This window comes from Passer domesticus, chromosome 3 (genome assembly GCF_036417665.1).
Source record: "Passer domesticus isolate bPasDom1 chromosome 3, bPasDom1.hap1, whole genome shotgun sequence".
Taxonomy (NCBI): Eukaryota; Metazoa; Chordata; class Aves; order Passeriformes; family Passeridae; genus Passer; species Passer domesticus.
This window is the reverse complement of record NC_087476.1, coordinates 12,615,579-12,628,531: the sequence shown is the minus strand read 5'-3', so window position 1 is coordinate 12,628,531 and position 12,953 is coordinate 12,615,579. Positions and strand designations below refer to the sequence as shown.

At 48.1% G+C, this 12,953-nt stretch overlaps 1 protein-coding gene across 6 annotated transcripts; it reads left to right on the top strand.

Moving 5' to 3' along the window:
* Positions 1–6,339: 6,339 nt before the first annotated feature.
* On the top strand, positions 6,340–12,565 carry MYCN (MYCN proto-oncogene, bHLH transcription factor). Of its 6 annotated transcripts, none has more exons than XM_064411904.1 (3): positions 6,340–6,503; positions 8,918–9,717; positions 10,965–12,565. In XM_064411904.1, the coding sequence occupies exons 2-3, from the start codon at positions 9,018–9,020 to the stop codon at positions 11,564–11,566; spliced, it is 1,302 nt and encodes a 433-aa protein (XP_064267974.1). In that variant the 5' UTR covers positions 6,340–6,503; positions 8,918–9,017; the 3' UTR covers positions 11,567–12,565. The 6 variants fall into 6 exon arrangements, with proteins under 6 accessions (XP_064267974.1, XP_064267980.1, XP_064267978.1 ...); XM_064411910.1 differs by lacking the exon at positions 6,340–6,503 and adding an exon at positions 6,895–7,358 and having other exon boundaries at positions 10,968–12,565; XM_064411908.1 differs by lacking the exon at positions 6,340–6,503 and adding an exon at positions 7,402–7,580.
* The last annotated feature ends 388 nt before the right edge of the window (positions 12,566–12,953 follow it).

Sequence of the window (12,953 nt, the reverse complement as noted above, 5' to 3'; positions counted from 1 at the left end):
GCTAAAGTGAAATAAAGGACAAAGCCAGTTCTCTCTTGGGAGATGATAAAAGACATGCAGAAAAGGAGGAAATGGTAAGACATCCAAAGATCGTGGCATAGCCCTTCATACATGTCTGCTTGCAGCCAGGGATACATCAAGAATTTCTGACATAAATAAACAAAACATTGACCTGCTGATTTACTAAAGCAGGGATGGTAATAATAATAAAACCATCAAAACTCCATAAAGGCCTTTAATGTGTCTGAAGATATTTTCATTACTGCAATAAGTGTTAAGTGTTTCCTTTGCTGTTAACAGATTTTACAGCAGAGCTTTGAAGGATGTCCCACAGGTTATCAGTAAAGACTCTGTACGTTGCATATAAAATAGGAACCAACTAAACAATCCAGAAAACTACTTTTAAGTTGTGGCCCAGGACTAAAGCTGGAATCACAAAGGACAGATCTGTCACTGGTCTCATCTGGCACAGTCCCAGTGGAAGGAAACCATCTCAATTGACACCAGCTGAGAGTATAGTTTGATGCATCCCCTTATTCACTCTTAAGTCCATATTTTCCTTTTTTCCTCCTTTTATGTTCTAGTCACCAACACCATTCTGGCCAGTCACTAATAGTCCTTAAAGGCTAATCTTCCTGTTAGCTTGCATTTGAAAATGAATCTCAGATGCAGGAAATTAAAGCCTTCCTTTCAAACATAAAGCAGATTCCAATTGGAAACTAAAGAATTCACATTTCAAGCCACTCTCCAAGGATGTCTTTCTCTCTTGGTAACATTTGGAGATGTTTGAAAGGAGCTAATGAGGACAGGTTTATGTGACTGGTTATAATTTTACCTTCCCAACTGCACTTTTCACATTTGTCTCAGTGAATTATCTAGTAAAATATCTCATTATAATGAATAGTTTAAAAAGCTTTGCAACCAGAGAAACATTTTGAGCTAAAGTTTCAAAACCAGTCAAGAAAGTGAGCCTGCATAAAAATGCCCAATTGGATAACTGCTCAAAAATAGATAAAATATTTAAGCACATATAAATATAAAATGTTGCAAGGCTTCAAACAACTAAATGATTGAATATATGATATGAAGCAGAGAGATACAGAGAGAAAAGAAACTCGGTAAGAATGAAGCACAAACTATACAAGTAGTCATTTTACAAGCCCTGTGAACAACCTCAAAGATCTTCCAGTGTTTGCGGAACAACTTTTCCTGCATGGCATTAAAAATATTTTAGCTTAATTAAGCTTTTCAGAGAATTAAACTCATTGAGAACAACGTGTCTTCCGGATGAAGACTGGTTTTTCCATGGACCACTGTGAGGAGAAAATCTTACTTGATGAAGCTCTGAGACCTCACCAGCCCTCTTCCCACCTGCCTATTACCTGCAGCAGGTCAAGAGAAGCAGGAAATTGCCCTTCAGTATAGTTCTCTCCATGACTACAAACTGCAAAATATGAGTCTTCCAGGCTTTACTAAATTAATTTTCCAGTGAGTTCTTCCCTGGCTTTAACAGGCAGTGGAGTGGATATTAACTGAAGAGGCTCAAACCCTTGATTTTCAAAGAAAAACTGAAGACCTGTGATAAGATTATTTATAAAGACATCTAATCCTGCAGGAGGTCTGACATATTTGCTGTGGCTGAAGCACACAGTAAAAATCTACATCACCGATACCCTCAGAATTACTGGTAGATGACAATTTTGCAGCACGGTAGATCAGTGTCTCGGTGTGCCGAACACTTATTATACTCACCATAATTTAAAAAAAAAAAAAAAGAGGTGGAAAAGCAGTAACTGTAATGCACTACTTTTGTTAACATTTTTCAGAAGTTAACAAATGATTCTACCAAAAATCAAGTTTATCATTGCACTGGGCTAGAGTATACCTAGTTTGCCATTACCAAATTTGTGGACGACACCAAGTTGGGTGGGAGTGTTGATCTGCTGGAGGGCAGAAAGGTTCTGCAGAGGGACCTGGACAGGCTGGATCAATGGGTCAAGGCACATGGCATGAGGGTCAAACAGGCCAAGTGCTGGGTCATGCCCTTGGGTCACAACAACCCCTGCAGTGCTACAGGCTGGAGAAGAGTGGCTGGAAAGTGGCCAAGAGGAAAAGGATGTGGGGGTGCTGGTCAACAGCAGTTGGACATGAGCCAGAGTGTGCCCAGGTGGTCAGGAAGGCCAGTGGCATCCTGGCCTGTACCAGAATATTGTGGTCAGCATGAAACACTATCAGCCTGGAGAAAAGGAGGCTCAGAGAAGACCTTATGGCTCTCCACAACTGCCTGAAGGGAGGCTGTAACCAGGCAGACATCAGCCCCTTCTCCCAGGCAACTGGCAATGAGAAGGTATAGTCTTAAGCTGTGCCAGGGGAGGTTGGACATTAGGAAGAAATTCTTCCTGGAAAGGGTGATTAAATATTGGAATGGACTGCCCAGGAGGTGGTAGAGCCACCATCCCTAGAGGTGTTTAAGGAAAGACTGGATGTGGCACTCAGTGCTGTGGTCTGGCTGATGTGGTGGTGCTTGGTCACAGGTTGGACTTACGATCTCAGAGGTCCCCTCCAACCTAACTGATTCTGTGATTCCAGATAAACAGTCTTATTGTGAAACATGCCACTTAGTGGTCTTACCTGCAACTTTTTGAAGTTATTTTTGTTTTGCTTTGCTTTAGAATACAACAGTAAGATAACCAATGCTTAGATGTTTATCTAGCCATATATAGGGTTTGAAAATCTGTTGCAAGCAGGATGTTTTCCTGAGAAACTGCTATAAGCTTCTGTCAAATATAAAAAATATATTTCCAGGCCTTCTGGTTTTAATGAAAATCTTCCAATGCTCCCTGAGCAGCTAGAAAGGAAAGAAAGCTGAGGGAAAAGACTAGCACACAAACAATGGTCTGACCAATCGCTTTTGAAGAACCCAAATATACATAAAAGTCATAGAAGGAAAAAAACTCTTTTCACCACCTTTTGAAAGATGGTTTCTGATATATCTAGGAACACTTAAAGGTGGAGGATTAAGCCACCTTTACAGCTAGATAAATCCAGTATCTCCACTGTCTTCAGCAGCCACAGTACTATTCTATTATCAGTCTACTTATGAATCGTATGGCTTCAAAATTAGTTCTAATTAAATAGAATTAGTACTAGGTACTCTATAAAGTGCTTCTGGATGTACAGGTGAGATTGGCTAGAGACCTCTATGGTGACTGTAAGTGAAATAACTCACATTTTTCAATGTCTTGGTCACGTGAAGCATTACACAAGCACAAGGTATTGTGGCTAGTAATTGAGATTAGTAATTGGTAATTTTTATATCACAAGAACATCTGTGTTCTTTGCAGGCCTTTGTGACATCCAAAGGGCTTTGTGATTCTGCACTATATTCTCATCTTAATGGATAATGCTGATGCACTCTGCAAGAACTTGCGGGAAAGCAATAGCTACCTCAGACTGTTACAATCAGCTTACCAGGGAAATCTGCTTCAGTTTCCATAAGTGACACTGGGCAAGTCCCTAAGCCTGTCTCACCTGGATGTGGGTAAATTGGCAGGAGAAATAGTTTCGATTACACACCCTCAGCAGCTACACAGCAGGGAGCAGCACAACTGCCTAGCAAGTTTACTGAACGTATGCAGGAATAAATCTGCTGCTCTAAATCTGGCAGCTTTTGCAACTGTGAACTTTAATACTTACCTCCAAATACTTAATCCACCTGAAAATTTTACTACTGCTGTTTAACAGGAAGTGTATTAGGTCTTTTTTTAAGAAAAAAAAAAAGCTCATGAGTGTTCATACCTACATCCTTTCTAGTCCTACTGAGAGTTTCATACGTAGCTTCTGTTGGTTAATATAGAACAAGAATAAATTGCCCCAATGCTGTCACACTTTTGTGCACTCTGAACAGTGGGGTATTGACCACTTTCCCCATTCCCTCATTAACAAAACCATTTATAAAATCTTTTACAGTGTGACATGGAGGCAAGAGAATACATATATTACTTCTGAAAATAAAGTAGAAATGCACTGAAGTTTGGGTGCCTCTGAGGAAGAAAACTGCACACATATCAAGTAATAGTATCTTTTGGTTTTGAATTTCTTTTGATCTCAATAGTTGCAGGATGTGAGCATGAATGAGAGGTGTGTGTGGCCAGAGAAATTTGCCTCACACAGCATTTCTTAATGAATCAATGACAACAAATGGGAAGATGTACAGTAGCCCTGACCATAACTTTCTTGTGTATTATGCCCAGGTAGTTACATCCTAGCTCTTAGCACAGGGCTTTCCCAGGGTTCTCGCTAAGCCACACTGAAGACCACTGGATCCATTTAGATTCTTGCCACTGCATAAGTAAAAGCATCCTTTAGATTTTTATATACTTTTTTACACTTTTCTACTTTTCCAGATAGCAAATTCTTACAATGCCTCAACATACTTGCTACACAACTGGTTTTTATTGGGACCTACTTCTACTATCAGCACATTTTAGTCCCTAAGTTCTTCCAGTGAAACAACACAATAATAAATTTACTACTAGTAATTTCAGATTTTCATTTGCCTTGAAGCTTCTTGATATATGCCATTTCAGGGACAGAATAGAACAGAGAAAGAAATTCAAGCATTGCTAAAAGAGCCCAAGGTAAGTGTCAGTCAAAACACCACAAGGATTTGTGTAGTTCTTCCAAAGTTTTCCGTGTCTTTCTCAACTGTAGAAGGCAAAGCAGTAGATCTGGGGGGTTTAACAAGTCTTTTTACCTAAACAGAGTTACTCCTCATACACAGTCATGTTTCTCAGTATGCTGTTTTCCATTTCCTGTTTGTGGGTGGTTTTGTTTTTTGTTGGTTTGATGTTTTTTGGCAATGAAAGTTACTTTAAAAGATTGGTCTTAATAATGCTCTCATTCAGGGTGCTACAAAAGATTATCACACACCACAACAGACCTTTCCTAGAAGCTGATGGTTTTAATCCCATGTACATACATACAAGAAAACAAACAAACAAACAAACAAACCCAAAAACACACATACAAAGAAAACTTTAAAAGGCTGTTGAGGAAATCTAGATGAAAATTGCAATGAATTAATAGTAGATAAGGTAGCAGCCCACATCCTTTCTGGATGGACATAACAATATTTGCATATATATAAACATTACAGTCAATAGAAAGCAAAAATTATTAAAGGAGAAAATCATATGTAATTACTTAAATCCACAAAGGTCATCGACTGATAAGAATTAATAAATTGTTCAACCGTTCTGTGACTCACATACTAACTGTTTATGTCTCCTCACAAGCTTCAACATGTTTAAGGTTACTGAAATGTGAGGGGCAAAAAAATCCCAACCATCCACACTTTTTCTTGGTCAGCCAAATAATCCAAAGAGAAATTCATAAGTCTTTGTGCTTTAATAAGACTTTACATCATCAAAGTACCGAGCACACATTTGCTAATCAATGAATTCCCCTGTCTTGAATCTGAAGTGCCTTAGAGGAATGGGGGGGTCAAACCACCACAGTTCAGGCAAACCTGGCCTCAAATACTTCGCCAGCTTGATGCCACAGGGGCTGGCAGAGACCTCGACAGCAGCAGGTCGGGCGCTGCTCTGCTTTATGGTGCCCGCCCCTGCTCAGCTCCCTCCGGCCGAGCTGTGTCTCAGAGCGGGGATCCAAAGGTCACCTTCAGCACCCCCGCTTGAATCCTGTGCACTTGGAAGCTGCGTTACAGGGGGGTCACCTTCCAGGTGCCTTTTTTGCTCTCAGCCAGAGCAATCGAAGGCTCCTGAGATCAGCCACCTCTTTGGTGAGCGCAGGCGGGCAGGGGCGAGCTGGGCGAGCAGCGCCTGCCAGCAGCTCGGCGGGGCCATGGCAGAGCAGGTGCCACCCTCGGGGAGCCAGCCCCGGCGCTGCCCGCGGTGCCCAGCCGGGCGGCACCAACGAGCCCCGCGCTCCTCGGGGCACGGCACGGCTGCTGGAGCCTCCCGGCTGCGGCCAGCGAACCGTGACACGGACGCGAGGAGTGATCACCACAGGGGAGAAGCAGGACTTCCTGCCCAAAACTGCCGGAGGGGACGAAGCGAAGGGACACACGGCACTTCCCTGCCTCACACAGGGTTTATTTCACTCTCTCGCGAGCAGCTTCCCTCTCCTCAGTCGCTTCCATCGACGCCCAGCTCTCTCTCCCACCACCATGCCCACCGTGTTTGAACAGCCCGGGCTCGCCCCCACCGAGGCGGGACGGGGAGGCGGCCCCGCCGCCACCGCACACAAAGCGGCCGCCCGCCGCCACCGGCCTGCTGCGAGCGACGCCCCAGTCCCCGCCTCAACCTGCAGCCTATGAGCAAGGAGGCACCGCCCCGAGCGGCGGCGGGATCGGGATCGTACCCGCGCCCGCCGTCGCGCACCGCCGAGGAGAGCGCCGCGCTCCCGTCCCGGCGCGTCCCGTCCCGTCCCGTCCCGTCCCGTCCCGCGGCCCCGCGCCGGGGGAAGGAGGCGAGAGAGCGGTGGGTGCTGCCGCCGGGCAATGCGCGGGGGCGCCGGCAGCGCCGCCGCTGCGCCGCGCGGCCGCCAGGTGTCGCCGTTGGCAGCGGAACGCGGGCGCGGCGGGCGCGGCGCCGGTGCCGGCGCTGAGCGCGGGGAGCGCGGGGCCGCCCGCACGGGGCCCTGCCGGCGGCGCGGCGGCGTGAGAGCCCCGCTGGCCGGCGGGGAGGCGATCGCCACCGATCGTGTACGGGGCCCTGCGCCGCAGCGGCTCCCTCGCCCGGCCACTTCCCTTAGCCCTTGTTTGTTTATTTTCAACTGCCCCGGGGGGTTGCGCGCGAGGTCGCAGCGGCGGGAGGTGGGGAGGAACCACTCCGGAGGCGACGTTCCTCGGGGCCGGCGTGGCGCGGGGAGGGGCGGCACAGGGGGCAGGGGCGGCCCCGCGACATCCGAACGCCCTCCCGGAGGATAAAGAGCGAACGGGGCTTTTGGCGCCAAACGCGCGGCCCCGCCCTGCGCGCGTGGAGCGGGGGCGGGGCCGGCGCTCCCGCCATTCTCCCGCTGTTTCCAGTGCTAAGCGTGTCACGGTTTTTTTATTTTGTTGTTGTTTTTTGGGGTTTTATTTAACTCGCCTTTTTTTTTTTTTTTTTTTAATGCCCTTTTGGGGGGTTAATAACATCCAGCCGCTTCAAAGGCAAGCAGTGACAGTCATCTGTCTGCGAGCAGAGGGTGGATGCGGAGGCTGGGGCGGCTGCGGGGGCCGGCGGGCGGGCGGGCGCGGAAAGTGCTACAGACACCATCAGCTGCTTTTTTTTTTTTCCTCTCCCCTTTCCCCCGCCACTCCTCCCCCTCGCACACCCACCACCATCACCACGGAGGTAAGAAGAGGAAGCTGCAGGTTCTGGGCTGCAGGGCAAAACCCCAGTCAAATAAATCCAGTTCCCCATCGCGTTCGAGTTGCCGAACTGGGGAGGATGGGGCGGGAAGGGGAGCGCAGGGGTAGAGCGGAGCCTGAATGGGGTTCTCAGTAAGCAGAAGAAAATCCTGGAGGATATTTGTGTTTTGGTTTGGAGCTGTCGCACTGAGATCGCCAGTGTTTTGTAGGTGCCTCTTTACTGCTTTGCATTTTAAACAGTTTAATGTATTTAAAAAATAGTAGAAAAATGCACAGTCCGGGAGGCGCAGGGGGCGGGGCGGGAGCGCAGCTGAGCCGAGCCGGGTGCGTTTCTCGGCGTTTCATCATAAGGCTTTTCATGGATTTTTTTTTTCCCCTTTTTGGTCTCCGTCTCAGCGTCAGCTGTTGTGAACCCAGCAGAACGATTTCCTTTCGCGTTACCTTAACCGAGCTGAAGGGAGACGCTGACTGGATTTTTTTTTACTTTAAACGTTTTTCCTTTTTTTATTTTTTTCTTTTTTTCTGTGTTTTTTTTTCTTTTTTCTTTTTTCTTTTTTCTTTTTTTTTTTTTTTTTTTTAATGTCTGATGCAACGGAGCTCTCGGCAAAGGAATGGGGCTGTGGTTGACTGGCCGTGGGTAGTGAGAGGGGGGTCCGGCCGAGGTAAGGGCAGCAGCTCGCACTCGCCGGAGGTGAGAGCTGGTGTGTTTGCAGGAGGTTTGAGTGCATGAAGTGGCCGAATGTGCCGAGTTGCTGTCCTTGCAACCTCGTTGTTGTAGGAAAAAGGGGGAGAAAAAACTTCCCGTGCTTTCTTGGCAAATCAGGAGGCTTTGTTGGTGGCGTCGGGGTGGTTTTAATGCATTTTTGTGAGTGAGGTTATTACATAAGGTTGATAATTTCTGTTGCTGCTGGATTTCCCCTTCTCCCCCTCCCCCCTTGTTTTGTGTGCGGATTGCGCTGGCTCGCTTTGAGTGAATGAACTGGCGATTTGCGAAGTTGCAAAGAGCCCCTCCGCCCCCTTTTTTTTTTTTTTTTTTGCATCCTTCTCCTCTCCCCTTTGCACTGCTCCGCAGTGACAAAAGGAGTAAACTTCCTCTACTTTTGCTGGCATATTAAGAAGCCTTTCTGGAGAGATTACGGTATCAAAGCCACGCATCTGTGTGCAGTTACTGTGCTGTTTTGAGCGTTTGAAGCGGTTTGCGGAGAGCAGGCGAGGGCTATGTACACAGGCTGTGCATCCCCGCTGGACTCTGCAGCCTGGGTCTGTGTCCCCACGGAGCGGGGCAGGCTCTGCACGGGGGAGCGCTACCTGAGCGCTTTGATTTCAGTAGCTTGAGTCGGGACGAGAAAGGTGTGTGAGATGTTTTTTTTTTTTTCCCCAACTTTCTAAAGGCTCCTTCTTGCTTGCTATTTATGATGGGATTATTTTTTTTTCCTTCCTTTAAGAGGAAAGGAATCACGTTCGTGTCTGTTTGTTCGTATTTTTAATTGTGGTTTTGTTGTTTTCTTTTTTTTTTTTTCTTTTTTTTTTTGTCACTTTCAGGTCGTGGGAGAACCTCTCTTCTTCCCCTTGGTGGAAATACCGATAAAACCTGTGTTTGAAACTATTGCTTGACACAGAGATCAGCAAAAAGAGACCCGTAATGCCAGGAATGGTCAGTAAAAACCCAGACCTCGAGTTTGACTCTTTGCAGCCTTGTTTCTACCCGGACGAAGATGACTTTTATTTGTGCGGGCCGGACTCCGCTCCCCCGGGCGAGGACATCTGGAAAAAGTTTGAGCTGCTGCCCACCCCTCCTCTGTCTCCCAGCCGGGCCGGGCTCCAGGAGCACCCTCCGGGAGGGGGCCCGGTGCCGTGGGGAGGAGCGGCTCTGTGGGGCTGCCGCCCCACCGACCCCGTGGACTGGGCATCGGAGCTGCTCCTGCTGCCGCCCGAGGCCGACCTGTGGGGCGGCGTGGACGGAGGGGACTTCTTCGAGACGGGCCCCGGCGTGACGAACAATCTCAACTCCATCATCATCCAGGACTGCATGTGGAGCGGCTTCTCCGCGCGCGAGAAGCTGGAGCGGGCGGTGAGCGAGAAGCTGCAGAGCAAGGCGCCCGCCGCGCCGCCGCCGCCGCCGGGGCCCGCGGGCAGCCCCACCAGCGCCCGCGCCGAGCTGGGCGGCGCCGTGCCCGAGTGCGTGGACCCGGCCGTGGTCTTCCCCTTCCCCGTCAACAAGCGGGAGGCGCCGGCGGCGGGCGGAGGGGCTGCGCGGGGCGGCCGCCCGCCGCGCCCCGCCGGGGACAGCCGGGCTAGCAGCAGCAGCAGCTCCTCCGGGGACGACATGCTCAGCGACTCGGGTAAGCGCTCCGGCCCCAGGGTGCGGGGGTGGGGACGGGGGTGGCGGCTGCGGCCCCCCGCCGGCTGCCCCGGAGCCGGGCCGGGCGGGGCGCGGGGCGGCCGGCAGGCGGCAGCAGGCGCGGCGGCGGGCACGGCCCGGGGGGACGGCGGGCACGGCCCGGGGGGGGCGGCGGGCACAAGCGGGCACGGCCCGGGGGGGCGGCGGGCACGGCCCGGGGGGCGGCGGGCACGGCCCGGGGGGGGCGGCGGGCACGGCCCGGGGGCGGCCCCCGCCCGCCCCTCGCCCGGCGCCGGCTGCGGCGGGGCCGGAGCCTTCGCCGGGCAGCAGCTCCGGCCCGGAGGGGCTGCGTGGTGCTGGGGACTCTCCGGTACCCCGATAGTCTCCTGCCCCCGGGGGGTTCGGGGGGGTGGCAGTTCGGCTGCCAGCGCCGCCTGGGCACAGGTTTTTGGGGGTGACCGTGTGCGCGTTGCTTTAGGCGCCATGCGGGCAGGCTGGAGCTGGACTATCGAACCCTTAGAGCAGCTCTTGTGCTGACAGAGCCCAAAATGCCCCAAACATCCTCTGTGAGTGTACGCAGAAAAGTGCACTTGGGCTGAACCGCGGTTTGGTGTGTGTAGATGAGCTGGTCCCTATGACCACCGCCACAAACTTGGTGATCCGTCCCGGGTTTCAGAGCCTGCTGTCCCTTTAATGTCTGGTTTGACAGCTTTGGGTGAGGAAGCACTTCCAACAGCTGTCTTCTTGGCAGTGCACCAAGCGCCGGCTTAAAGGGTCCCCGGCTGGAGCAGCTTCACCTTCTGCCTCAGAACAAACCCAGCGATTGTTTCGTTTTCCGGCTGCTTTTCTACCAGGCAGGGGCTGTGTTGTGGCTCTGTGCTTGCCTTTTGTGCCACAACTCGACGATTCCATTCAAACTACATACATTCTGTCTAAAAATTCTTTTCTGCCTCTGTGATTGTGTGGGTGGTAGCCCCATTTTGATTGAAAATTAGATGTGTTTAAAAAAACCCATTTCATCAAACTTACTAAGCTTTCAGAAATCCCTGTTCTTTGCTGATTTCATGTGTATTACATACTTTTACGGTTCTATATCTGACTGCAGATGGTGGGTGCACCCTGGTTTTGCCATCAGTTATTTCATGACTGCTTTTACTGGATATATATTTTGTCAATAAATACTGATACTTGGTCAAGGTATTTTCAGGGAGAATAACGTCTGTTTTATTTTCTGTCCTTTATTACCAGAAGATGATGAAGATGAGGAGGAAGAGGATGAGGAAGAAGAAATAGATGTTGTTACAGTGGAGAAAAGACGCTCCTCTACCAACAAGTCTGTTACCACCTTCACTATTACAGTGCGTCCTAAAAATACCACTTTTTCATCAGTCAGGACACAGCAGAATGGACTGATATTAAAGCGTTGTGCCCCAATTCACCAGCAGCATAATTATGCCGCTCCTTCTCCATTCGTGGAGACTGAAGAGTCTCCACCACAGAAGAAGTTAAAAGTCGAGGTGCCCCGTCCAGTAAAACCCACGATCCAACCAAAGCTTAAGAGTTCAAGTCCTCGAAACTCTGATTCAGAGGACAGTGAACGTCGACGCAACCATAATATCCTGGAGCGTCAGCGACGTAATGATCTACGGTCAAGTTTCCTCACATTAAGGGACCATGTTCCAGAGCTGGTTCAAAATGAGAAAGCTGCAAAAGTTGTGATCTTGAAAAAAGCCACTGAATATGTTCATTCTCTTCAGGCAGAGGAGCAGAAGTTACTGCTAGAAAAGGAAAAATTGCAAGCCAGACAAGAACAATTACTAAAGAAAATAGATTACAAGCGGACTTGCTAAACTTTCTTTTGTTTTGGTGTTTTTTTCTGGCTGATCAGGACAGTCATTGCCACTTTGCACATTTTTGATTCTTTATAAAAAATTGTGTTTTTTGACGTTAAGAATGTTGGTTTTAATTTCAATCCAGTCCCTGAAGTAATCTACAGACTGTATTATCCGGGTACGGAGCAAATGGATTTTCTTGCAAGGAGTTTATTGCAAGACTACCAAACAACAGTGGATTTTCTTGCAAGGAGTTTATTGCAAGACTACCAAACAACAGTGGATTTTCTTGCAAGGAGTTTATTGCAAGACTACCAAACAACAATGGACTGCCTTTGTTTTTTCTTCTTAAGAACTGTAGATGGTGGGGATTTTTTTTTTTAAGTGTTGTGAGCATTTGGAGCTGCTGATGACATCTAGTTGAGTTTTAAAATGTTCATTCCTAAGTTTTATGGTGCTTATGTTCTAACAGATGTTATTTTAGGGGTTGGCATTTTGTACCCCTGTGGGAATTTCTGTAAATACCATCTACACACTTGCCTTTTGTACATGTCTTGGGTTATGAGAGGTGGCTTTTGCTGCCAGTATTAGACTGGAAGTTCATACCTAAGTACTGTAATACCTCAATGTTTGAGGAGCATGTTTTTGTATACAAATATATTGTTAATCTCTGTTATGTACTGTACTAATTCTTACATTGCCTGTATACTTTAGTATGATGCTGATACATAACTAAATTTGATACTTATATTTTCGTATGAAAATGAGTTGTGAAAGTTTTGAGTAGATATTACTTTATCACTTTTTTGAACTAAGAAACTTTTGTAAAGAAATTTACTATATATGCCTTTTCCTAGCCTGTTTCTTCCAGTTAATGTATTTGTTAATGTTTGGTGCATAGAACTGGGTAACTGCAAAGTTCTGTGTTTAATTTCTTCCAATGATGTACATTTAGTGCTGCGTCTTATAGCACTTTGAAATACCTCATGTTTATGAAAATAAATAGCAATTACATGATGTGCCATTTACTATTTTTCTTTTAAATAAAATCTTTAACTGCAGTATTGATGAAATACAAAAAGCACGGTCACATACCCTTGGCACTTCAACTCTCAGACTGTAGGTGACACTACAAAGGTCAGCTGGACAGAACATTTCCATTTCTGGTTAAATAATAATTGTAGTAAGAACTATGTTCCTGTTAGTTAATACTTGTGTTGTCAGGATTATCCCAGAGGAACATAAGTACCACGCTAATTGAATGACTCCTGTGTCCTGCAAAGACTCCTCAAATATCTACTGGATCCAGAGAATTGAGAGGGATCAGAAACATGGCTAGCAAACTTCTGCTAAGAGACTGGCCTCTGTGGTGCACAGGTGAAGTAAATGATGGAGGCAGACTTGC